The sequence below is a fragment of the Trichechus manatus genome, unplaced genomic scaffold, assembly GCF_000243295.1.
Source record: "Trichechus manatus latirostris isolate Lorelei unplaced genomic scaffold, TriManLat1.0 scaffold00141, whole genome shotgun sequence".
In the NCBI taxonomy this organism is placed as follows: domain Eukaryota; kingdom Metazoa; phylum Chordata; class Mammalia; order Sirenia; family Trichechidae; genus Trichechus; species Trichechus manatus.
The window spans coordinates 4,953,878-4,980,026 of NW_004444077.1; the positions used below are offsets into that span (position 1 = coordinate 4,953,878).

Sequence of the window (26,149 nt, forward strand, 5' to 3'; positions counted from 1 at the left end):
AGCAAAGATTGTTACATTTTGTGTGTGAACTTTTTCATGGGTTTTTACAATAGAGGTCTCATACAATATTTGTCCTTTTGTGATTGGCTTATTTCACTCAGCATAATGTCCTCCAGTTTCATCCATGTTATGAGATGGTTCACAGATTCATTGTATGTTTAAAGTCACTGTGAATGGTTCTTTTCTGTGTAGATATGCCACCAACTGGCTACACACTTAAATTCATTTGCTTCCATTTATCAAAGTGCTGGATAATAATGATAACGGTCCAGAATTCTCTCAGCCGAATTATGATGTGACAATTTCCGAGGACGTGCTTCCAGATACAGAGATAGTGCAGATTGAAGCCACAGATAGAGATGAGAAGCACAAACTCAGCTATACAGTCCACAGCAGCATTGATTCCGTCAGCATGAGAAAATTCCGAATCGACCCCAGCACTGGTGTCCTCTATACCATTTTCAATTTTTTTGTTGTTGTTAGGTGCATTGAGTCAGTTCCAACTCATTCTGACACTATGTACAGCAGAATAAAACACTGCCTGGTCCTGCGCCATCCTCACAATCATTGCTGTGCTTGAGTCCATCGTTGCAGCCACTGTGTCAATCCATCTCATTGAAGGTCTTCCTCTCTTTCACTGACCCTCTAATTTACCAAGCATGATGTCCTTCTCCAGGGACTGGTCCCTCCTGATAACATGTCCAAAGTACATGAGATGAAGGCTAGCCATTCTTGCTTCTAAGGAGCTATATGGCTTTACTACTTCCATGATGGATTTGTTCGGTCTTCTGGCAGTCCATGGTATATTCAATATTCTTTGCCAACACCATAATTCAAAGGCATTAATTCTTCTTCGGTCTTCCTTACTCACTTGCCAGCTTTCGTATGCATACGAGGTAACTGAAAATACCACGGCTTGGGTCAGGCACACCTTAGTCTTCAAAGTGGCATCTTTGCTTTTTAACACTTTAAAGAGGTCTTTTGCAGATTTGCCCAATGCAATACCTTGTTTGTTTTCTTACCTGCTACTTCCATGGGTGTTGATTGTGGATCCAATTTCTTAGACTTGCCTTTTAAACAGTTAATGTTATTTTATATTTTATGCAAAGATACCAAAGTCAAATTCAGAAAAAAAGGTGTATTCAAAGAAGTCTAGCTTTTATACCGTTCCTCTCCACTCTATTTCTTCCTTCTTCTACAGGTAATCATTTTGTTTTTAATGTTATGGTATATCTGTTTATTTAGTTACTATAAACATATTGTACATACTTTTCTCCACCATGGTATTTCATGCACAATTACTATATTAGTGGTTCTCAACTGGGGGCAGTTTTGCTTCCCAGTGGACATTTGTCAGTATCTAGAAACATTTTTGGTTGTCACAACTGGGGAGGGAGTGCTCTAGGCATCTAGTGGGTAAAAGCAAGGGATGCTGCTAAACATCCTACAATGTACAGGACAGCTCCCTACCCTCCCCCCCAACAAAGAATCATCCAGCCCAAAATGTCAATGGTGCCACTATTGAGACATCCTGCATTATATGCTGATGATGACTCTATAAGTGTAGAGATACTCCTCCAATTGGTAGATATATCATGGTTTATTCAACCGGTCCTCTGTACATGTTAATTTAAGACATTTCCAATACACTTACTCCTCACTTATTGATTATCTCATTATCTGACATTTCACAATTACAATAATAGTAACAAATCTACTATCCGACTTCTTTGTGCATTGATGATGAATGCTGAGGTGCGAGGTGAGAATAACATTGGCTGTGTTGGTTAGGGTTATGTGTCAACTTGGCTGGATCATGATTCCCAGTAGTTTGGCAGTTATGTAATGATGTAATTTGGCAGTTATGTAATGATATGGTCATCCTCCATTTTTCAATCTGATGTGGTTATCCTCCATTTTTGCATAACACCAATTTTTGAATAATGACCTGGTCTTTGGAAACTATGTCAGTAACTGAGGACTGTGTGTATTTGTTTTTAGAAATAGTGTACAGTGAAGAACCTTGTGCCCATGTCTTTTCATATTTTTGCTAGTGTATCTTTTGGTCCATAAAAGTGGGATCTACCACCTGTCTGTCAGTTTGTCGTACTGTGGTGGCTTGCATGTTGCTATGGTGCTGGAAGGTATGCCACCAGTTTCAAATACCACAAGGGTCACCCATGGTAGACTGTTTCAGCAGAGCTTCCAGACTAAGACAGACTAGGAAGAAAGGCCTAGGGATCTACTGTTGAAAATTAGCCAATGAAAACCCTATGAATCACAGCAGAATATTGTCCAGTATAGTGTTGGAAGATGAGCTCCCTGGGTTGGAAGGCACAACAAGTGACTCAAACACACCAACGATTGTGAGATGGCACAGGACTGGGCAACATCTACTTCTTTATATACATAAGGTCACCATGAGTCAGAGCCGACACCAAGGCAGTTAACAACAAAAGTGGGATTGCTGAATCAAAGGGTAGGTGCTTATGTGTTTCCATATTCCTCTACCCAGGGGATTTCTCATTTTGTACTGCCACAAACAATATATAGGAAGGACTGTCTTCCCACAGCCTTCCTAACAGAGAACTTAGTAAATCTTTCGGATTTTTTTTGACAATCTGATAGATGAGAAATGGCCTCTCAGTATAGTTTTAATTAGCATTTCTATTATGAGTGAGCTTGAGCATCTTTTTATATGTTTAAGATCCATTTGCATTTCTTTTTCTGTTTAACTGTTTATATCAGCTCATTCTTCTACAGGCTAGATGGTCTTTTCCTTCTTTATTTTTGGAAGCTTGCTTTGTGATATAAATTGCAAATATGTTTTGTCATTTATTTTTACTTTGTTCATGGTTTTTCTTTTTTTGTCATGAAAAAGTTTTTGTTTATTTTCTTTATGTTTCCTTATTATTTATGCATGTTAAATCATTGTTTAGAACACTTCCTCACTCCCATGTTGTATATGAATATACCTATTTTTTAAAAAATAGTCTTTGTGTGTTTCATTTTCTTACATTTGCATCTCTAATCCATTTGGAATTTTTTCTGCTATATCATATGAGGAATGGATCCAGTTTTATTTTTTCCACATGGCTCTCTAGTTATCTCAACGCCACTTTTTAAAAGAGCTTCACTTCCTCACTGATTTAAGAAACCATCTTTATTATATACTAAATTTGCATATGCAATTGGTATATTTCTGAATTTTCTATTCTGTGCCATTGGTTTCTCTATCTATTAATGCAGCAATAACAAAATGTTTTAATTACAGAGGCTTTATAAATGAAAAAAAATAAAAAAACTCAAACCCATTGCCATCGAGTCAATTCCAACTCACAGTGACCACACAGGACAGAGTAGAACTGCCCCATTGGGTTTTTGAGGAGCAGCCGGTAGATTTGAACTGCCAACCTTTTGGTTAGCCTCAGAGCTCTTAACCACTTTGCCACCAGAGGCTTTACAGTACGTTTTAATGTCTCGAAAGGCTTGACTCTCATAGTTTTTCTTTCTCAGGGTTTTCCTGGCTATTCTTGCTTGTTGTTCTTCCAAACTAACTTTAAAATCGACTTGTATCATACTTGACAAAAACCTGATAGTATTTTTCTTTGGGATTATACTAAATGTACAGATTAACTTGGGCAGAACTGACTTCTTTATAATATAATCTTCCTATCCAAGAGCATAGTTTATCTTTGCATACCATAAAACTGTATGTCCTTTATTGTTTTCCTTAAATACTTCCTTAAATTTATACATTTTAAATGGGGTCTTCTCTTCCACTGTATCTTTTCACTATTTTTGGGGGGGGGGGGTGGCTATATATACACACACACCCATATCCATTGCCATCGAGTCGATTCTGACTTTTAGCGACCCTATAGGACAGGGTAGAACTGTCCCCTAGAGTTTCCAAGGAGCACCTGGTGGATTTGAACTGCTGACCTTTTGGTTAGCAGCTGTAGCTCTTAACCATTATGTCACCAGGGTTTCCATATATATATTGATTTTTATATGTTAATTTTGTAACTTGTATACTTTGCTAAAATTTTCTATCTTTTGCAGTAGTTTTTCTTTTTTTGAGATTTCAGATATATAATTATACTAGATGCGAAATAGTGAGAGTCTTACCTTTCCCTTTACAATACCTATGACACAAATTGCTTAATTTTATCTAATTGCATTGGCTAATATTTTCAGCACAATGTTAAATAGTAGTGGATATAGTGGATATTCTTGTCCTATTCCTAAATTAATAGGAAAGGCTCCACTGAGTCTCCATTCAATAAGATGCTGGTGTTTGGGCTGCATTCTAAAATAATTACTTACTTTTAAAAATAAATGTAGTTATAGCCATTAGGAAGCTGCAAATCAAAATCACAGTATACCACTTTGCCCCCACTACGATAGCTAAGATAAAAGAAAACAATAAATGCTGGTGAGGATGTGGAGAAACTGGAACCCTCATCTATTGCTTGTGGGAATGAAAAATGGTATAGCTACTATGGAAAATAGTTTGGTGGTTCCTCAAAAAGTAAAACATAGACCTATCCCAGCAAATCTACTTCTAGAAATATACCCAAGAGATTTGAAAGCAGGGATTCAAACATACACATGTATACCAAATGTTAGTTGTAGTACTATTCACAATAGTCAAAGGTGGATACCTAAATGTCCATCAATAGATGAATGGATAAGCAAAATGTGATTCATACAATGGAATACTATTCAGCCAGAAGAGCTGATTAGTCCTGATACAATGAACTCCTGATACATGCTACAACATGGATGAATCTGGATCACATTATGCTGAGTGATGTTAGTCACAAAAATATTGTATGACTGCAATGATATGAAATATCTAGAATAGGCAATTGTATGTGGACTAAAGTTTATCAGTGGCTACCATGAGTAGGAGGGAGGTTAGAAGGGGGAGGCATTGTTTAGGAAGTATTGAGTATCTGTTAATGATGACGGGAAATTTGACAAAGGATACAGGTCATGGTTGCACAACATGATCGATTTAGTCAATGTCACTGAATTGTTCATATAAAAATGTTGAATTGGCAAATGTTGTGTTACATATGTTTTTACCAGAAAAAATATTTTAACAATAATCATGTATTTTAAAAACAAAATAGCGAAACTTCCATTAAAAAACAAAATTAAAAAAAAAGTGCAGTCAGACCACGGTTATCCTTATGAATAGCAGAACCAACACTCATTCTGGCACAGATGTGCTTTTTTAAGTGAGAGAAAGGGGTAGTACTATCAACAGTGCCAGGACTTGCCCATGGGAGGGAGCCTTACATGGAGCAATCCTTCTAGGTTGTGGTAGAAAAAGGGTTGAGGAGTGTGCTTATAGCGTTTCGGGTATTGTTTTATCTGTACTGTATTTGGAAAACCATACTAGATTCTTTGAATACCAATTCTTTCCTTTAAACAGTTCAAGTTAACTTAGTCAAGATGCTAAAATATTTGTGTTCACCAAAGCGGTTATGTTAATAGGATAAAAAAGCTTTTCTGGCCAGCAAGGCTGCCCTGACCTTCATGAAGTTTCAAAGTTGATGTGCTCTTGAAAAGTTTGCCCCTTTCTGCTTGCTTTGTCCTATGCCTAATCTACAGTCAGAACAAGTGTTTCTCTGTAAAAGACTTCCTTCTCCTCATTTGCTTTTTATTTCCCACAGTTGGGGCCATTTGTGAGCTTCTGCACTAACAAACAAAGCAAAGTAACTCTCAAAGATGTTGTGTTCAAAATGGTAATTGAAAGGCCTAAAGAAATACAATGGAATCAAAGCAGGAGGAACCAGAATGTAGGAAGTCTCTTCAGAGCTATTTTCAATGCTGCCCACCACAAACACTTCGGGTTTTGCAGGCTCATCTAACCTAAGTCTGGGTAGATGCCAAGACCTGCTTTACAAAGGCTTGTGGCATGAAGTGTCCATGGGGAGAGTTGTCGGGTAAAGGCCCTGTCTTTATTAGGCTCGATTAAGTCATAAATCTCTAAAATTGTATTCTGCCTCTGTTGGCATCTCAAAATCATATGGGAAACATTTTATAGCTGTGATTTCAAGGATGATGTCCCTTGTATTCTCTCTGAGCTTAGAAGTTTTTAAATCTGTACGTATAAAAATCACATCAGCTTGTACTTGTTTTTACAGTTTTCTAAATCTCTATCATTTCTTAGACTTTATTATCCCTCATTCACTAATGGGGAAGATGAGGATCGCAGAAGTTAAGGGATGTGTCCAAAGTTACCACGGCAAGGCCAAACTCAAACCCAGGTTTTATGGAGCCAATTCTGTATTCATTCTGTTATAGCATGTCGATGGGCATTTAAATGATATAAATGTGAATTATATACCTCCACATAATATATAAAAATGTAAACTAGAAATATATGTAACATATACATGAGCAAATCTATGTGCAAATATTATGCGCCTTGCTATCCAGAAATCCTAATTTACAAAATAGATAACTACTTGACCATTTTCATTCCAGAAACATTAATCACAGGATTATTTTCAACAGAAAGCTCCCTGTGCCTTTAAACTTGGAATCCATTTTTAAAAATTGATTTACTCATAAGTTGTCAAGCACCGATCTATTACATACAGTGACGTTTTATCATATTATCTTTTTAATAGAAAGTCTCATATTTTAAGAGTTGGCTTGCTGCCTTATTTTATCTATATGCAACAGCACTTGTTCCAGCATTTTCCTAATCTAAATACCCAAGGAAAATTCGGGCCATCCCTTTCGCACCTGCTAAGAGAGAGATTACACTAAAGGAGATGAGAGAAAACCCTTGATGAGGGATGTGTCCCTTAGGAATCCCTTAATCTAGGGAATCACAGAGCAGCTTTAACAAAAGTGATTCGATTCTCCCTAAATCTCCAAGGTAAAATCTGATTTTTAAGGAAGGAGTCTATTTAGGGACTCCCAAACACGTGATTTTGAGACAAAGGCGGAATGGAATCCTACAGGCTGCTGAGGCTAACCTTAGGAATGCAGTTCACAGATCTCCCAGACTCAGTGAAGGCAAATCCTTTGGCAGAGAGACTTTATGACCAATCTCAATTAACTGCCTTTGTGGGATTCAACAGTTTTGGAGATCAGCTGAAAGAGATTTTTAATCTCAGTCTTCGCTGTGGAGCATGCAAATATAAGCTGGTTTTCATATCTTTATAAATCAAAGCATGACTTATGAATAAGAAAAATATATCAAAATCACACATCATGGATTCCTGAATCATTTTTAGATTGTTATTTGGACTTGAATATCTCTGCTGTCTTTCATGAATAACAATAAAAGCCACACACATAATACTTTATTGTTATCAGGTATGTTATTTCTATTTTAAGTTAATTAGAGCCAGGCTATAATGATGAACCCTGTGTGTGTCCAGCAACTCATAGATTTCAAAGAATTTTCTCATTGTATCTTATTTTTACAACAACCCATGACGTAGGTAAGGTCTTATCCCCATTTTGAAAAATTAACTGAGACCAAGCTACTTTCCTGTAGTAACACAGACAGCAATTGATTAAGTGTTGACTTGAACCTGAGTCACTTGATTCTGGGTCAGTGTTCCTTCCACTATACCGAACGTTGTTTTCAATGGAATTAGGTGTATATTTTGTACATACAGATGTATAGGGGAAAGTTCCTGAAATGGTATGTAATTTTGAGAGGAAAGAAGTAGCTTTGCACCTCTTTATCTATGTACACCTGCCTAGGTGTACATGGGTAGGAGGTACAAACCCAGCGTAAAATAAATCATCTCCCTATTTTAAGATCCATAACCTTAATTACATCTGCAAACCTTTTGCCACGTAACAGCATATTCACAGGTTCCAGGAATTAGGGCATACACATCTTGGGGAAGAGCAGCATTCTGCCTAGCACAGGTAGTACCTGCTTCATAGGGCAATTGTGAGAATTAAATGAGTTAATTTATTTATACAGTTTGGGATAATTCTTAGAACATAAAAAGCACTCAAATATGTTGGTCTAAAAACAGCAACTCTAGTGGTGTCAGCATTACTATGCCCGTTTAAGACAGGAGACTAAGGCACAGAGAAGTTAAGTGACCTGCTCAAGGTGACTCAGCTACTAAGTGGCAGAGTTTGGATTAGGACCCAAGCATGCTACAAAACCCATTCTGTCAAATACTATGCTATGTTACATAAAATACAATAAATCTTTCCACAAAAAAAAACAACTATTTCATGCATAGGCCTTTACTTATCTTGCCTGGGGTTTTTTTTGTATCTTGGGATAATATCTTCTTGTATTTAGTTCATCTGAATCTTTCTAACTTGAAGTTCATAGGACCTTCTTACATTCTGTACTCAACACTAGCGAGTCAGTAAAGAGAAAGTATATTTCTTTGTCACCAGATACTGTAGCTTTGAGGCGTAAGAATCCTGTGAGAGCTGGGAGAACAGGACAAAAGGGAAGATGAAGGAAAGGTTTTCATGCAGACACAGAAATCCCCAAAGCTCTGATTTATGTGACATTTGCGAAGTAAAATTCGCCGTGTTGTTTATGGCTGATTTGAAGCCTGAGTCATACCATGTTTTATGATTCCAAATGAACAAATTAGAGAAAAGTTCCCAGCAGAAAACCGAACAGGTGTTTTGGGCAACAAGACATTTTTTTAGTTATTTGGTGACGGGCAGCTCTTTGATGGTGGAATCATTCTGTTGCCTAGAGTCATGGATTGGAGCATCCTTTAGTGATTTCTAGAATAAAATTCAGAATGTCTCTTTTCCCCCCCCAAAAAAATCCATTTGTAAAAATGTCCTTGACACTGAGAGTATTGACTAATTCAGAGAATTGCTCCTGTCATCCTGTCACCACTGTCCCAGGAACCCTGAACACTGTCAAGAGGGGCCTGCATTGGTGGAGGCTGGGGAGGTATTGGGCCCTTACATAGCCCAGTTGACAGTGTGATGGTTTTCTGATGATAATGATGATGATACACAAGTTTGTACTTTGGAAACTGTTCGTTCCCACTTCTTCAGAAGGTCATGGCCCAGAGACACAAAGTGACTTGGATACTTTTGACAAGAAAATCTCTTGATACTTTTTATTAACCTACTTAGACCAGACTTGCCAAGAGGACCCTCCAAACTCATCCGGAATCTCTAACTTCTTCCAAATTACTCGAGAGATAAGACTAACTGCACATTTGTCTGAAATACAATCAATGAAAACAGGACTTGAATCGTATGTACATTTAAAGTCTTATAATACACGCTCCTTTATTAATTAAAAAAGAATGAGTATGCATCGGTCACCTGGATCATCATAGCACATGGTGTAAGCTTGAGGAATATTTGTGGAATAAACGCTGTTGAATGATTTCTCACCTGGCCCTGATCAAATTCTAAAATAAAAGTTTCATTGATAATTTTTTTTTCTTAACATGAAGCAGTTGTGTGTTTTGGAGATACAGCATACCTACCATATAGATCCTGTCGAATATGAACTAGCTACTATTACATTCATTCTAAAAATATTTAAGGAGTATCTGTAACATTCTGAGCACACTGAATTACCATTTAATTCAACTGTTTTAAAGCTCAGGAGAAATTTATGGACATGAATATGGTCCCACAATTTATTTGTATTTTACTCAAATATGTCTTGTGTTTTTAAGCGGTGCACAAATGCAGTGGTTGGATATGCTATGGCATGGCTTATTTAAAAAAAAAAAAAAAGTAGTGATTTTGCATTAAATATTTAGCAATACCGCAGGTGGGCTGTTTTGCATTAGTCTTTGGAGTATGTGTTTAGATTGTGTGATTCCCATAGGATTTCAACCATGTGTCTATATTTTCGTTTTGAAAATACCCTGAAGCAGTTATGGTTTTAGTAGAGTTTATTGTCCCAACTGGGGCAAGTTTGAGAGTGAATGGGGTATTATTAATAAATTACGCCAGTACAACAGGTGTAAATGGGACTCTTTCAGGCAAACAGAGTCGTATGGTCATCCGAGTTACAGGGTAAAAGACACGGGAGGGAGGACCACTGCCTCATCATGTGTAACTCACTTCCCCTTTCTGGCCTTCGGTTTATTCGAATGAAAAATAAAGGGGTTGTACTAAAGTGAACATTATTTCCTTCAAAGTCTATGTTCTATGATTACAAACAGACTCGAAAGATTCTCATCCTAGTTTTGGAACAGCTTCCAACTAAGAGGCAGCTGACTAGACAAGCACATGAAATACTCGTCCTCCCTTTCTTTCCTTTTTTAAACTAAATAGTTAGAGAGACAGACAGTTGTCATCAAGCCGCTTTGACTCATGGTGACCTTATGTACAACAAAATGAAACACTGTCTAGTCTTGAGTCATTCTCACGATCGCCAGCATGTTCCAGTCCATCTTTGCAGTTATTGTATCAATCCATCTTGCTGGGAGACTCCCTCGCCTTCCCTAGCCCTCTACTTCACCAAACATGATGTCCTCCTCCAGCAATCTATCCCTCCTGATGACTTGTCCAAAGCAAGTGAGTCAGACAATGTTCTGTTGTGATTCATAAGGTTTTCTTTGACTAATTTTTGGAAGTAGATTGCCAAGCCTTTCTTCCTGGTCTGTCTTAGTCTGGAAGCTCCGCTGAAACCTGTTCACAATGGGTGACTCTGCTGGTATTTAAAATACCAGTGGAAAAGCTTCCAGTTTCACAGCAACACACAAGACACCACGATACCACAAACTGACAGGCAGCTGGTGGAACTTATATTAGATTTTATATAAATCAGCACTTGTTTAGTTCAGGGTTAGTGAAAAGTTCATCTTTACTACCTGAAGAATTGTGTCGAGAAGGGTTCTGAGGTCACGCATGGGCTCAACAGGAAAAAGGACTTTGGTCGATTAGTGATGCCTTCTGGGGTCATAGAAAGGGGAGAGAGAAGTGAGGAGGAGGAAGGAGTGACAGTAGATGCATGTGTGCCTGCTCTCTGCCATAACTGGCCTGGGTGTCTGCTGCTCAAAAATAAACCAAAAAATCTTCTCACACAGGGCAAATCTGTCCTATAGTGATATCTAACTTCTGTTAGTCTCATTTAAGAAGAGAATGTGAAAAGCCAATAGATTATCCTCTCTTCCTTGATTTCAATGTCTTTTCTTAGGCACTCTAGTAGCAGAGTATAAGCAGAGGTCGTTAACCTTTGGCTGCATGTTAGAATCACACAGAATCTCTGGGAGTGGGGCCCAGGCATCAGTGTTTTTAATTGCCTCCTCCCCAGGGTTTCTATGGACAGCCAGGATAAAGACCCACTGACATAGAGGCTGGAATGGGAGATGGGAGTCCGGATACCGAGATCCCAGTCCTTGCTCTTTAGTAATTGGATGTATGACCTTGGATATATTATTTAGCTCATCTGAGTCTGTAAAATGAATTTGGACTCTTAGGTATTCTCTAGCTCTAACTTTCTATGAGGAGTCCTTGTGGCACAGTGGTTAAAGCACTCAGCTGCCTTTCAATTGCCAGTTGGAACCCACCAGCTGCTCCATGGCAGAAAGATGTGGCAGTCTGCTTCCGTAAAGATTACAGCCTAGGAAACCTTATGGTGCAGTTCTACTCTGTCCTATAGGGTCACTATGAGTTGGAATCGAGTCAACGGCAATTTTTGTTTGTTTGTTTTGAACTTTCTATGACTGAAAAAATGAGAAAGAGAAGAATATCACAGCGCATTAACTCAAGTGATATAGATGCCTCCTCTGTGTAAATCCATGAAAAGTTGGCTTGGTTGTCAAAGGGATAAATCTACAGTAAATGATCAGAATACAAAGACATATTACTCTTCCACATACGAGATATCACAATTTCTTGAAATAGGCAGCTAAGTTATACAATAGCATTGGCAGAATCCTTTTTCTAGGTTGTTCTCTTAAATGATTTTTTATAAACACTAGACATCCGTAGAATTAATTTACTACTTGAATACATTTTACATTTTTTTTATTGTGGTGAAAATATACCCAACAAAACATACACCAATTCAACAATCTCCCAATATATTTTTTAAGTGTTTGCACCCCTGACTTTTGCAAGCCTTTCAGCATTGCCACTATTAAGTAATTTAATAGCCTACCTGAGTGACTGCAACATTTGTCCCATCGGTGACTTCCACACTCATGTTATAGATGGACCTCTGTTCGGCGTCCAAAGGTTTTGCAATGACAATTGTCCCGACACCTTTCTCTGCGTCAAAAGAGCTGTCAAAATTCCCCCCTGATGATTTCACAAAAACAACATGAAATTAGCATAACTGAGAAGTTTTTACTTGCATTGAAACATATATCTTTACAGGGAGCTCTTATATACAAATTTTGTTTTGACAGGCATCCCTATGGCTCAGTTTTGTACTTCTTAAATGGGACTGCTTTATTTCTAGCTTAATTCATATTTCAATATACAGCCTCTACAATGCATAACAAATGTCACAAAAAAAGAACGTATTGCAAAGAAAAACCTCAGCAGTAATGTTAGAGTAGTGAAGCATAAACTGACTTCAAAAAATATTTAGAAAGCTAAAGGTCCTTCAATCCCTGGTGACTTCTGTGCTATGATTTTGTACACCCTTTTGTTTTTCCAAAGTAGATTACATTATACGTAAATAAATAGTCCAATTAGTGTTGACAAAAATGAGTAGATGCTCTTTAATTTATTCCAGGATTGATGGTAAACATCTGGTTTGTAGAGTTCAGATTCCCTCAATTATGTCAGAAATAAAATTACAAATACTTTAGAAAGTAAGAAAAAGCAAAAAATGGAATTTCATATTAAAAATTCTATATCTGAAAATTGAAGTATTTATAGAAATACATATATATGAATTATTTTTCTGCTAAAAATGTAGTGTGAATTATTTTTCTCCTTACAAAGTAGAAAGTTTCTGGGAGATATACAGAATGAAATCTGGAAAGAAGTAGAGAAAAATATCAGCTTATGTAACATCAATTTATTAAACAATTTATATAAAAGTTTAGAAAACTACTTTTTCCTCCTGGGCCAAGTATGATTCATAGTCTGTGGATGGCATGCTTAAGATAAGTATGGTATTGTTGAGATCACTGCTGATTCTCTCCATCTCTGTGAACCAAAGTGTGGTTTATGATCGTTCTAAAGGGGAAGGTTTTTTTTTTTTTTTTTTTAAAGGGATAGAGAATATAATGGCATAAATGCTGAAATGATTTTAATTGAGTCTATGTTCACAAGCTCTATTTATTTGTTTTAGTCTGAAATATCAGGGTGTCAATTAATTTTGTTCTTGGATAGTAACTTCATTTAACAACACACTGAATTTCATATTTTAGAAAAGAAATCTAGGCTTCACTTACATTCAACATTTCTTATATTTCATTTTGCTGATTAATGAATAATACTTTTCTATGATATTACAAGTATAAATGGGCGGATGAGTTAAGTGAAAGGAGACTTTTATCTGAATTACTAAAATTTGATGTACAGTGAGACAAATAACTTGGTTTACTTAAAAAAAAAAACCTGGCCATATATATATTTCAAATACATATTGCTTGCAGCTGTCATATATGCTGAAGATTATTTAATTACTAGAGAGAACATAATTGTTCTTGACATTTAATTAAAGTTATGGAGATATGGGGATACCAGAGAATTGCTTAGAGATTATATGCTTTTTCAAAAATTTCGTCTAAAAAGAAACTCATGTTCCAATTAACATCTTTAATTGATTTACTGAGGAGCACTAAATATTAACTACAAAAAAATCTTTTGAAGGAGAGGATAAGGAGAAAGGAGAGGAGATCTAGGCTGAAAAAGGAGGCATCCTTAGGTCACCATTTCTTTTTCAAGGGAATGTTTCATGTTGATAACCACATGAAATAAAATGTAAGGTTGGTTCCAGTGTCTCAAATAACCATCCTAATGGGCAAAGAAAAATAATCTGTGATCAAGTGGTACATTCTGAAAAAACTTTGCCATAGAAACTTCCAGAGACAGAACATAATGTTCCCTCATAAGACCTGTGTAGAAGGAAAGATAATTCTGCAAATTCTCAAGCTGCTTCTGGTGGGTATTAAACCCCATTTAAAATCATATTTTAAATTACCTTTAGGATGTTTCTTAACCAAGATGTTTACTTTCTTATATCTGAGGACCCTGATTTTTAGGGGTGTGGCAGGGTGGGGAAAGGATCATCTTTCAAATTTATTTTAGAAGGTGAAAATTTGCAGGTACAATGCCAACTAGAAATTATGCAAATTATACAACTATAGTTTGCTCCAGTTTAAACATTAATGAAGATGTTTACATTACATCATACTTAAGAATATACAGGCAAAGTTTTCCAGTTTAAGTTACTGTTTGAATGGGGCAATCCTCTATGCTCTCCTTCAGGGTCCTATACAGAAATACATACCATTTTATGTGTTCAGTGGCATAAATCTGCATATTTTACATATAGCATACAGGCTGTGCACTTTCTTTTTGGTCATTTTTTAAAGCAAACATCACTTTTGGTTACTTTTATGGTTGTCATTCTGTACCGTTCTTTCTCTTTCTGTATTTGTGTGTGTGTATGTATCTCCCTCATTCACTTTACTGTTTCAAATACTCTAGACTAGAAATTTCTGAAGGGGTGGAGGATATATACAAATAGAAAAGCAGCCCAAAGAGCACTTAGGAGAGCCTGCAAAGTATCTCTTGGTCTCCTAGTTTGGCTTGCAGTCTCTGATACTCATTTCCAAAGCACTTGTTCCTAGTTAAACCAAGATTGCATGATAATAATGTTCCTAAAGTGAATTTCTGACAAGGGACACAGACTCTAGACCAGCAGTTCACCATCAACCCTCATACGCTGTAATCACCTACCACTTAAGCATCCTATTTCATAAACGACTCCATAGCTCTCCCCCAGGTCTCATTTTTCAGGCTCCATTTTAGCCTAAAAGAAGATTTCATTTTCAGAAGAGACCATGTCCAATTCATGGGGGGGTGAGAATATCGAACCCAAGGAGTCCATTTGCACTAGCAGCATTCTGTTTAAATAAGATGTGCTTCCTCAGAGCCAGTAACAGAACATGCAAAGCCAGAGTGTGTTTGGTGCAGCAGCGTTAGGCTAAACAAAAGGTGGGGAGGAGGAAGGACACTGCCGAGCTGGTCTGAGTCTCAACAAAGTGGGGAATTGGAAGAGTCACAGCCTGAGCGTTGCTGCAGGGGTGTGTGGCGGAGATGGTTAAAGCGAGGTTGTGAACAGCCCACATAACAGATAACTCACGTCTCGGACATTTCTCTGACCATTTTCGGTCAAGACGGGTATAACAGAGTAAACAAAGAGCAGAAGAGGCACACTGGATTTTTATTGGATTCTAAAGTTAAACAAAGCAAGTAGGGTTGTCCTGAAAAGCTTTAAAAATGAGACTTGAATGCCATGACTTTTAGCCAGAAGCTACTTCTTTAATGTGCTGGGCAGCAGGGCATTGGGGCCATGGTGTAGTCAAGTTTTCTTTAAAGAAGGGTACAAAGCATCACCATCTCTCATAAAGAGATCCAATGGTGAAAATTACATAGCGTTTCCTTTAGGGAAGGTTCCAGGTCTCTCCTCTAGCATCTGATTCCATTCTACTCAGTGTGTACTTTTAAAAAATATCAACCAAAATCTAGTAGTCACCAAGGGGGAAGTGTTATGTGAGAAGCTTCCAATACACTGAGCTGCTGAATCTCAATGAATTAAGGGAGTCGTACACAAGCTGTTCATTCAAGTTCAGCATGTACACTGAACTTAAGAAAAATGTTAACGCCAGTTATGGCTTGATCATGAATAATTTTCTGCTTTGGAATGAAGCAAACAGAGTACGTGGCTGAAAAGGATATTTATATCCAAGGCAGGAGAGATGAGGTGGAGATCAGGAAACAGTGGTAGGATGAAAAAATCCCTTCTAAATTCAGTTTAAAATTAATTTTTTTAAAGCAATGAATCTATGAATTGTTGTTTACACTTTATTATGTTCCTAAAGGCTCTCTAGATGTGCTCCTCTGCTCTATGCTGTTGCTATGGAGATAAGAGAGGCATGTTTGGGACCAAATTAGAGACAGAATATAGAACAGGAGAAATAAAGTATTTAATGTCAATTGAATAATATTGAGCAAGAGCCATTCTGATGGAGGAATACCTGTACTAGAAATGGTACATGGATGAACACGGCTTCTCTCAGGAGGTGAAGGAAAGAGTTTTGCGATAAAGAAATATGGCCACCTGGTTAGACATGACCCAGAGAAGCCCAAGCTCTAGTCAGAGAACATGGCCACTGCTAGTGCTATCAAGGAGTTTAACTGTATTCAAATCATGGTATTGGTGAAGACTATTGAATATACCATGGACTGCCAGAAGAACAAACAAATCAACCAGAATGCTCCTCAGAAGCAAGAATGGTGAGACTTCAACTTGTTTACTCTAGACACATCATCAGGAAAGACCAGTCACTAGAAAGTTGGCAAGGTAGAGGATCAAATGAGGGAAACCCTCAATGATATGGATTGACACAATAGCCAAAATAATGAACTCAAACATACCAACGATCATGAAGATGGCACAGGACTAGGCAACATTCCGTTCTGTTATACATTAGGTGGCCATGAGTTGGAAACGACTCAAAGGCAACTAACAACAACAATAACACTTCTCCCAACCCTAAATTAGGGATGGCTCTGTTCAAGTTCAAGAAGGACAGGCATGAGCTTATGACACAGAGCAGCCAAGAGCCCCATGGGTCTGTAGGAATCTATGAGAAACTCAGGGTCAAAGTGTCCTTTATGTATCTACAACACAGAAAGGTATTCAGGTAGAGTTGGATCTACATGCTAGCACTTAACACCAGAGAATTATTTTCAAAGAACAGCCTTTCTCCTCGCTATGTCATTCTGTGAAGCAAATAAATAAAGATGCTTTAAGTGCTTACTACCTACAACAAAAACGTATTTCTAGTCTAAATCAGGTGGAAAGCTAAAAAATGGGTGGTAACATCCCTGTCAAACTGTGAGTAAAAAGGAATTATTTCAAGTGTGTAATAATGGTAGCCTTTACAATACAAATATTTGCCATCAGGATAAAGATACGAAGACTGAACTGTGAACCAGATTGCTAGCACACTAGAGAGTATGTAAATCAAGGAGCTGCTGAGTTGAAATCATGGTCTCCTGAGAAGTGTGAAGATATGTGATAAAGCCACAAAGGATTCTGGGTTATTTTTGTTCCCTTCATTTTCTTTCCCTTTTAACACAGAGAAGGAACATGCTGTGCGTTGGGCTGTTTAAACACAGAACAGCTGAACTTTATTATGTTTCCTTTTAATTACAGCTTTCTTAACTGGGTTACAAGTAGGGCTTCTGTTTCTGGAAGCTGAGGAGAGTCTAGCTACATAATGTTGTAAGCAGTGGTCTCTCTGGAGGCACAAGAAAGTTCCTGGCAGGTCCTTGATGCAAGGATCCAGGCTTGGGAACAAAATCTTGCTCACCACATGGTTTTTGTGAATTCATATCATAAGGGGTGGAAAAGAAATGCACTTAAAGCAAGAATCTGGTAGATGTGGAAATATGGAAATGCGAAGACAATACTCTCAGGGAGGAAAGTGTGCTGAAACGCTATTTCTGTTTACTTAATGAGAATACATTAGTTACAGCATTTGTAAGCTCTAAGTGCTAAGCCAGGATGATGTGGTCTCTGTCTGTACCTGTGATTATCTGGATAGGTGTCTGAACGTACTAGGCCTAAAATGGAATCAAATCTTGACTCTGTTCAGAAGAGTCATAACGACATCTACCAGGGCAAGACCTATAAGTAAATGTGAGACCTCAATTCAGTTCTATGTTGAGATTTTATGCCCCACATCTATTCTTGGAGTCCTGGTGGCACAGTGTTTAAGAGTTTGGCTGCTAACCAAAAGGTCAGCAGTTTGAATCCACCAGCTGCTCCTTGGAAACCCTATGGGGCAGTTCTGCACTGTCCTATAGGGTCACAAAGAGTTGGAATTGACTCGATGACAATGGGTTTTTGTTTTGTTTTTATGTCTAGTCTTAGCATTCAAGTATAGTTCATGAATAAATTTCTTAAGTGTTAAGCTACTGATTATTCCCTCTCTTTGTCCTTTGCTTGCTTGGCCAAGGAAGATGCTTAGTTATAAAGGAAGGGAGGAAGAAATGAGAGTTTTAATGGCCAAAGATAAATAAGCAAGAAATCTTGAAAGCAATAATAAAACATCTGAATATGATAAAGAAAAGAATAGGTATTTAGAGAAGGGGAAGGATGTTGTCAGCAGAATGAAAAAAAAAAAATGACTCTGATAGATTAGAAAGGATTTTCAATAGGGAGCTTTGGTGGAAGGGGAACCATATTGATACTGAAAGCAACCAGCATCTGGGGAAAAGATTTATTTCTGCGGTGAAAGAAAGAGTTGGAGTTTCAAGATGCTGTTGGCTGGCTGTGGGGACGGAAAGAAAATCATGTTTTGTTTGGGCATCCTGCCCAGTAAGTTGAATTTGTAAGAGAAGCTCAGTGAGACTTTACCAGATCTACAGTGAAATCTCTGTGATGGCAACGACTAGACCACACGAACAACCCTGTAGGTCTTCATTAAGACAACTACTCAGTGCACTGAAACTGAGGGTATTCTATAGGATTAGTGTAGTGTTTAGAAAAACAAAGATGGAGAAACGTGAAAGCAGATGCCATGTTCTTGATAACAGTTTCTGGATCTATATTTGGAGCAGCCTAAAGGGACTCCTTCCAAGGAGGACTCCTCTCTGTAAAACGCCCCTCTCTTCTTAGACCAGTGTATTCCCATTTTGTCAAAGGCACTGTGGTTGCTATGGCTAAGAATACAGTGGAAGGCCACCCTGACTCTGGGTAGGTTTCAAGAAGCATCAGTAGGGTAAATGAATTGGCTGCCTCTGGCATCTCCATCAGTCAGCATCGTTTATTCCATTCGCCCTGGGTGGACAGCAACAGAAGCATTGGCAGCAGGAAAGAGTGAGAGAACATGGGTCTTGACCTTAACGGTTAAGAATGGACACAAGAGAAACACAAATGAAAATATACAATCACACTAATAATGCTGCCATGAAAAATATGCAAGTGAGCGTCCATGCAGCACTAGCAGGCATGCTTGCCTATACACAGTCACTCAGACACATGCAGGAATGCTAGAGTTGTGAAATTGACCTGGATAATGGGGGTCAGGAGGCTGGTAAATTGAGCATCAGAGAAATGAGAGCTTATAGGATCTTTAAAGTGGAGTACCAGAGACGGCATGCTGGGGTGGAGGTGGTAGATGAGACACGCTGCAGGTTCGGAGGTTGCATGAATGACGCCAGAGAAAGAAGCAGAGCTGTCAGGTGGTAGAGGTGCTTACACACTGGAGTGTCAGGGGAGGAAGAAATAAACCAGTGGCTGATCAGAGAGGACAACTTCTCCCACAGCTCATGGACCACACAAGAGTTGCCTTGTTGCCTACTGGGTTTCCACTGCACTCTTGTTTGGGGTATTTAAAAGAAATTAATATGGTACCTGTCCTTGTAGGTCCAGTACCAGGGACACATGTTGAAATCAAAATGCATCTTCCGTGACTCTGACTGGGGGTGGTAGTGAAAGAATTGTCAGAGGAAACAGTGTACAGACAACCAGATTATGAATATGTGCATCTTTTATTTCACCAAGAAAGAAGAAGCTACAGATGATGATATCTTAATGAGCTAAAAATTACTGAGAAGATAAAGAAGCAGAGACATCTTCATGGATCAGAAGAGCTTCAATTTCTAATGTGTTAAGTGGAGATGAAGGAGTTGAAAGCTTGGGATGAGGATGGCTTTGTACAGGAATGATATGATTAATGCCAATTAAGTAAAATAGAGATGTTCTACTGTCATTCAGGAGAATGAAATATGTAGCAAACAAGCCCTTTCAATCTGGGAGTTCAGAGGATCCTCTACCAAGGTTGGACTGAGGGCCACGAGGCATTCTTTTTCTGTGCCTCATTAAAACAGATGTGGAACATTCTAAATGCTTTCCCCAGACTCTGCTATTCCTGGGAAGAGAGGCAGGTTCCGGCCCATCCTATCCAGGCAGTGACATGTGGAAGGAAATGATTCCTCCAGACCAGCTCTCTCCTGGATTCCCTCTCTCCTGTGGAGAACCGTGGGAAGTCAGCTTTGGCTCAGCTCCATGTCACATCCGGGCTGGCACACATGCTCCTCATCTCTCCTCTTAGCAACAGCCTATTTTGTTCCCTGGCCCTTGGCACTCATGTCATCTCCACCGCCTCTCCCTGCCGGTTTGTCGAGGGCAGTAGTGCTGTTTTACCCCCTCCTTTTCCAGCCAGGCGTGCTTGCTTGCTTGCTTTCAGGAATTTGAAGGTTGGCTCCCAAGACCTATCCCGTAAGCTTACATCTGCTTTCTCTATCGGCTAGCCTGGGAAGTTCACTGGCAACATATCTAGGTTCCATTTCCTGCCCTTCCTTTGTGGAAAGCAGCCAGGGGACTCTCCTGGTGGGGCTTTTTGGTATATATGAATGGCACTATTGCTGCAAAATAGAGGGGCTGAAATACATTTTAATCTATTTTTCAATTGGAAAAGTCCCACTTAAATAAACCAACCTACAAAAGGATAAAAACAAAACAACAAAAAGCCCACATACCTCAAAAGCAAAGGAAAAAAAGTTAAAAAAAAAAAAACAAAAACAAAAATCAAAGCAAATCCCCCAAACTCCAAACCCATCAAACCTCAAACAAAGGAGTCATTGGATACAAGTAATACAATAGCTGTTAGAGGCATGTATGAAACCCGTGGGCTGCACTTCAGCCTGTCACAGGCAGTTATGAAAGATGTAATTTAATTTGCTTAAAAAAAAAAAACTCATAAAAGGCAGATTGGATAGCTGTATTTTAGCAAATGTGTTTGCACTAAGGGTACCTTCTGTTGAACAGTTCTGCCCACAAGCTGTCTGTAGAATATAGAACATCTCTCGAGCATGCTTGCCACCTTGAAGCAGGGCAGTCGGGAGCAGAAAAAAAAAAAAAAAAAGAACAGAACGCAGAAAAAAGGTGAAGAAAAAGAGAGAAATGAAAGACAGCAAGTCTAGTACCATCAATACATTTAGAAATGAGATTAGCCAAGTGTGACAATAGAATTTAAATGACACACAGAAAGACATTAAGATTGCAGTAAATAACATACTATGGAAAATCCAGCCAGAGAGCACTTTCTGTTCAGCTTAGCTACAGAGTCAGAACGAAAGCACAAGTCGATTATTCATTTTACTGGCTCTTTTGCATTCCAGCACTATTGATTTTTTAATCTTAGCACTAATCGTTAGTTTTCTTGCTAGTTGCTCCAAACAGCCAATTATGACATTGCCCAATACTGCTCTGCAGAACTCGGACTTACCAACTATGTCAAACCACAGAGGGGTGTTAGCCGGCTGCACAGATACCACCCCTACAATCTCTGTTACTCTATCGTTTTCCATGACTGTGAAGTTATAAAATGGTTCATCGAAGGTCAGCGGTATAGGTGAAGGCGGTGGTTTCTTAATCCATTCAATGTGGAGGCGGGCCGTGGAGGATTTCTGTGGGCGCCCATTGTCCACCGCCTTTATCTACTCATACACGGAGAGAACAGAGAAGAACATTTTTATGTCTTAGAGCTCTGATCCTTGCTGTAGTTTAGATCTGTCACTGCATGTGGTGGTGGGTCAAGGATCCATTCTCATCATAGTGTTAGAAAGGGGGAGAAGAGAGCAGAGATCTGGGGAGCATGTGGTCCAGGAAAGGGGGAAAAGCAACTTAGCCACGTGAGAGTCCCACAGCACGTTCACCAGAAGGCAACCTGAACCACTGCCAACTTTACAGAGGTGGAAGACCAGGAAAACAAATGCTGCACTTACTATTTTTAGTGTTTTATGGACACGCACAGTATTTATATGAGCAGGAATGGCTGATTTGATTCTTTATACCACGAACCTGAATCTTAACTTCTGGTGGTGATGGTGGAAAGAGAATAAAATGCATTATGAATCCCTACTTAATATGTGGAATGATGTGTATGGAAATGTGGCTCTATGTGTTATGTGTGTGTATGTTTGTATGCGTGCACTCGTGTTTTGCAGCTCCTTCCTCTGCTTTGTTCGGGAAGAGCCCTCCACTGACACAGTGTTGCAGAAGGGTGGTAGGGTAGGTGGGGGAAAGGCAGCAGCCTTACTCTAATGACTTTAGAGACCCCTCAGTTGTGCCGAGGAGCGCTGGTGGTGCAGTGGTTAAGAGCTATGGCTGTAAACCAAAAGGTTAGCAGTTTGAATCCACCAGCTGCTCCTTGGAAACCCTATGGGGCAGTTCTACTCTGTCCTGTTGGTCCCTGTGAGTCGAAATCAACTCGACGGCAACATGTTTTGTTTTTTGGTCAGTTGTGCCAACTCTGAAGGAGTGTAATAGAATGCTCGTGGCAGAACCATGAGCTCCTGGAGGCAGTGGGGTGGGGGGTGGGAGGATGGTGTTAATGACTCTTCTCTGTGGTCATAAGTCACCTGATACAAGAATTAGGAAAGCATGTCTCCTTGCCCAGCTGAGCAGGGTGAACTACTACGGTGTTCTGGACTCAAAGGTCAAGTTCAACAAGAAGAAAACACTAACAGAAAATCAAATTAAATTAAAAAAAGAATTTTCAAATATTATGCTTTAAAAATGACATTTATAGCTACATGACTAGTAGTCATAGCCTTTAAATACGGTGACAATTCATGGCACCCGAATGTTCATGGACGATCACTTTGCCTCCACCAAAAAAATCCCTATAAGATGGAACAGCCTTGGAGAATATGTCTTAGGTCAGGTCCCTAGGAGCAGAGCCTGAGATGTGGATTTGGGTACACATGATTTTCTTTGGAAGTGGGCTCAGGAGAAAGGTAGTGAAGAAAGCAGGATACAGCAGGGGAAGGAGCTAAACAAGAATATAGTCTCAGCTGAAGTCTAACCTCAGCCTGATGCCAAAGGGAGCTCTGAAGCATTAATTGAACCATGGAGTTGGTTCTACCTAGAGGCAATGAGGCTGGCCTTTTTATATTCCTGCGAAAGTTAATCACTGTCTGTGGGCTGCTGGGGTAGGGATGTGGGTGTGTGTGTGTGTGTGTGTGGCAGGTGTAATCTCTTGGTCCAGGAGCTCCTGTTTAGTCAAGGATGTTTTCTGGAAAAGGGGGCATCTGTGAACCCATAGCAGCCAAACTCATGGCAGTTGGGGGATAGATACACTAGCCTGGTAAAAGGGATCTGGGAGGGGGCACCAACAGCATCCACTACAGTCCATCCAACCCTCAAAGTTCCCTAAACGGCAAGTCTCACAAAGCTACAATAGCATGTAGTCCAACAGAGCTTCTAAGTGTAGAAACAGAGCTTATTTTTTATTATCTTCTTGTATTTCCTCTGCTCACTGTTCTGGATATGCTACTGGGCAGGGAAAGAAACCCAAATCCAGACCATGAAAGCGGAAAGATAAATCAAGGGAATAAGATTATCCCTTAAAATAATAAAGAACTGACTGCATACAGCAGAGAAAGCTCAGGACAAAGAGAAGGACAACAGATGGCACCAATTTTAATAGTTGTTGGGACTCTGGTAAGTGCCCATCACAGGTACTGCATGTATACAGTGGTTACGGTGGGGGAAGCATGCTGGTACCTTAGATATGGGAGTTTAAGTCTCTACTTGAGATGGTGCTCATGTTTGTTCTCATTTTTAATTTTCTAACAATGAAAAATTTTGTCCCTTTTTCACCCTTTAGAGAATGAACAGAGCTTGCAATTTGTGTCTCACAATTTATACAGCTAAATTCATGTTCTATTGCATTGTGAACAATTACAAAAGTTGTTTTCTTTGAGGACATGTTGAGTGGTATGTTGAGTGGTGGGTTGGATATTTTGCACTGCTGTTCCCTTACCTTCAGTTTATACATATGCTCCGAAATCAGAACATGATTTAGGGTCACAGGAGGTGTGGCTGAGTATGTGGTGGAGCATCTGTGGACTGGGAATGGAGAAGGTTTGCAGACAGGATACAACCGAAGGAAACTGTCTCACTATTAATGGGATATCATCAAAACAGTCCAGAGTTCTCACCTGTACTTGTCTCCCAGAAATCTGTTTAATTTGTGGATGTACTTGTTTATTTTAAAGATCGATTGCTCAAAGGAATATAATGGATAAGAAAGTAACCCCTCTCCCCATTATTGTTTCTGAGGTTCAGAATATCTTACCGTTAGGATGTCATAACTCCCTGCTGTAAATTGCTTTCTGGAAGAAACCATGCCAGTTTTCGGGTCAATAAAGAACTTTCCATCATCATTCCCATCCACGATGCTATAGGAGATTTCTGCATTGGGGCCCTCATCTCTGTCGAAAGCAAAAGCCCTGTAAATGGGTTCTCCCCTCTTCTTTCGGTCACGTTCTGGCAGCTTGATCTGGTAGACCTTCTCCGGGAACTGGGGCTTGTTGTCATTTTCATCCAGAACCTGAACCACCACCCAAATTGTCGACTGTTTGGGAGAGGAGCCACCATCTGTCACAGTCACCTGAGTTGGAATGAGAAAGCATTATGCAATCAGAAAGGGGAAAAACACTCTTCTTGCCACTTCTCCCCCTCCCCACCTCACAAAAGATCTATTCTGTACACTAGGGCATCTCAATATTTCTTATTCTGTAGTTCATATCAAATGCATAACTTTTCATAGTTCACTGCACAAGGAGGGACACCCCAAACCCAGTAATGGAAATCACTGCTGAAAGGAGAAGAGGGAAGCAGGGTTGATTGTGGTGTGGAATAGAGAGGGACTGACTTTATAAAACACATCAGCTTATACAGACTCAAAACTCATTGCCACTGAGTCGATTCCAACTCATACCAACCCTACAGAACAGAGTAGAACTGCTCCATACAGTTTCCAAAGAGTGGCTGGTGGATTCCAACTGCCTACCTTTTGGTTAGCAGCCAAACTCTTGACCACTGTGCCACCAGGGCTCCTTTTATATAAATTAAGTAAATAAAAAAACACCAAAAACAACACAACCAGTATTGTATGTTAACCCATGGGTGTTTCTCCTCATCCTTGGGCAATGTTATCACCATGCAAACTCTTCCAATACTCATTTTCTTTTCTTGTTTTCTCATCTTCATGCAAAAATTGTGATTTTTACATAGTCATTGAACAGAAGGAAAACTGTAATGTATGCTTCACAATTTAGATAGCTGGTTGTAAGTTCATTTGGCAGTTAAAATATGTTTTTAACAATCACCCCAAAAAAGATTGTTTTTTCCCTCCAGGAAACTGGGAGGGAATTGGATGCTTCTTCCTATGTCTCTGAGATGCTATTCTTATGCGTGTCCATGAATACAGAGAGAGGGGAGAGAAAAGAAGAGCGAGTGTACAAATAATTTGCATGGTTGATCTAAAGAGTCTTCAAATCTTCCTGTGGATAATTTTCTTGTTGGTCAGAGTGATGATAATCACACTGACAATAGTGCCTAACACGTGGATGATGTGACAATTTATAAAGCACTCTGCCATGCATTATCTCATTTATTGTCTACAACTGCCTCATCAGTAAATAGAACAAGTTTATTTCCATTCCACAGATTGTTAAAAACATATTTTAACTGTCAAATGTAGTTGCAACCAGCTATCTAAGCTGTTAAGCATACATTACTGGTTTCCTTTTGTTCAGAGGCTCAGGGGTCACATAATAAGTGCTAGAGCCAGGTATTGAACTTTTGGCAATTCCTAATTTTCTGTTTAACTGCAACACCTAGAAGGAATTATATTTATTCTTTAAATCGTTTCGTTGACTAAGACAGCTTATTATTCTAGAAGACGTATTTGGAGGCTGGAAGGAACAGAAGGATGCATTTGGTATCAATAGGAAAAAAACAACAGTGAATTACACTACCTGGCCATATGGTTTTTTCACCTAATAAAGCAACTTGACAGGAGTAACTGAATAAAAGCGCAAAACTGTGGGAAAACAAATTAAAAGCTTTTTGCAAAAATGGAACTGCAATCTAGTTTAGTTCCTCTTCCAAGCTGCCTAGGAGGATGGCTTTAATAGACTTAAGATA

The 26,149-nt window shown here is 39.0% G+C and overlaps 1 protein-coding gene across 1 annotated transcript in view; it reads right to left on the bottom strand.

Annotated features, from left to right (window-relative positions):
* FAT3 (FAT atypical cadherin 3) overlaps window positions 1-26,149 on the bottom strand; it is a 593,682-nt gene that overhangs the window by 121,812 nt on the left and 445,721 nt on the right. The window contains exons 4-6 of the mRNA XM_004385557.2: window positions 24,294-24,608; window positions 21,438-21,648; window positions 12,110-12,249 (exon numbers count right to left, since the gene is read on the bottom strand). Coding sequence (XP_004385614.1) covers window positions 12,110-12,249; window positions 21,438-21,648; window positions 24,294-24,608 — 666 coding nt within the window. The remainder of the gene's footprint in view (window positions 1-12,109; window positions 12,250-21,437; window positions 21,649-24,293; window positions 24,609-26,149) is intronic.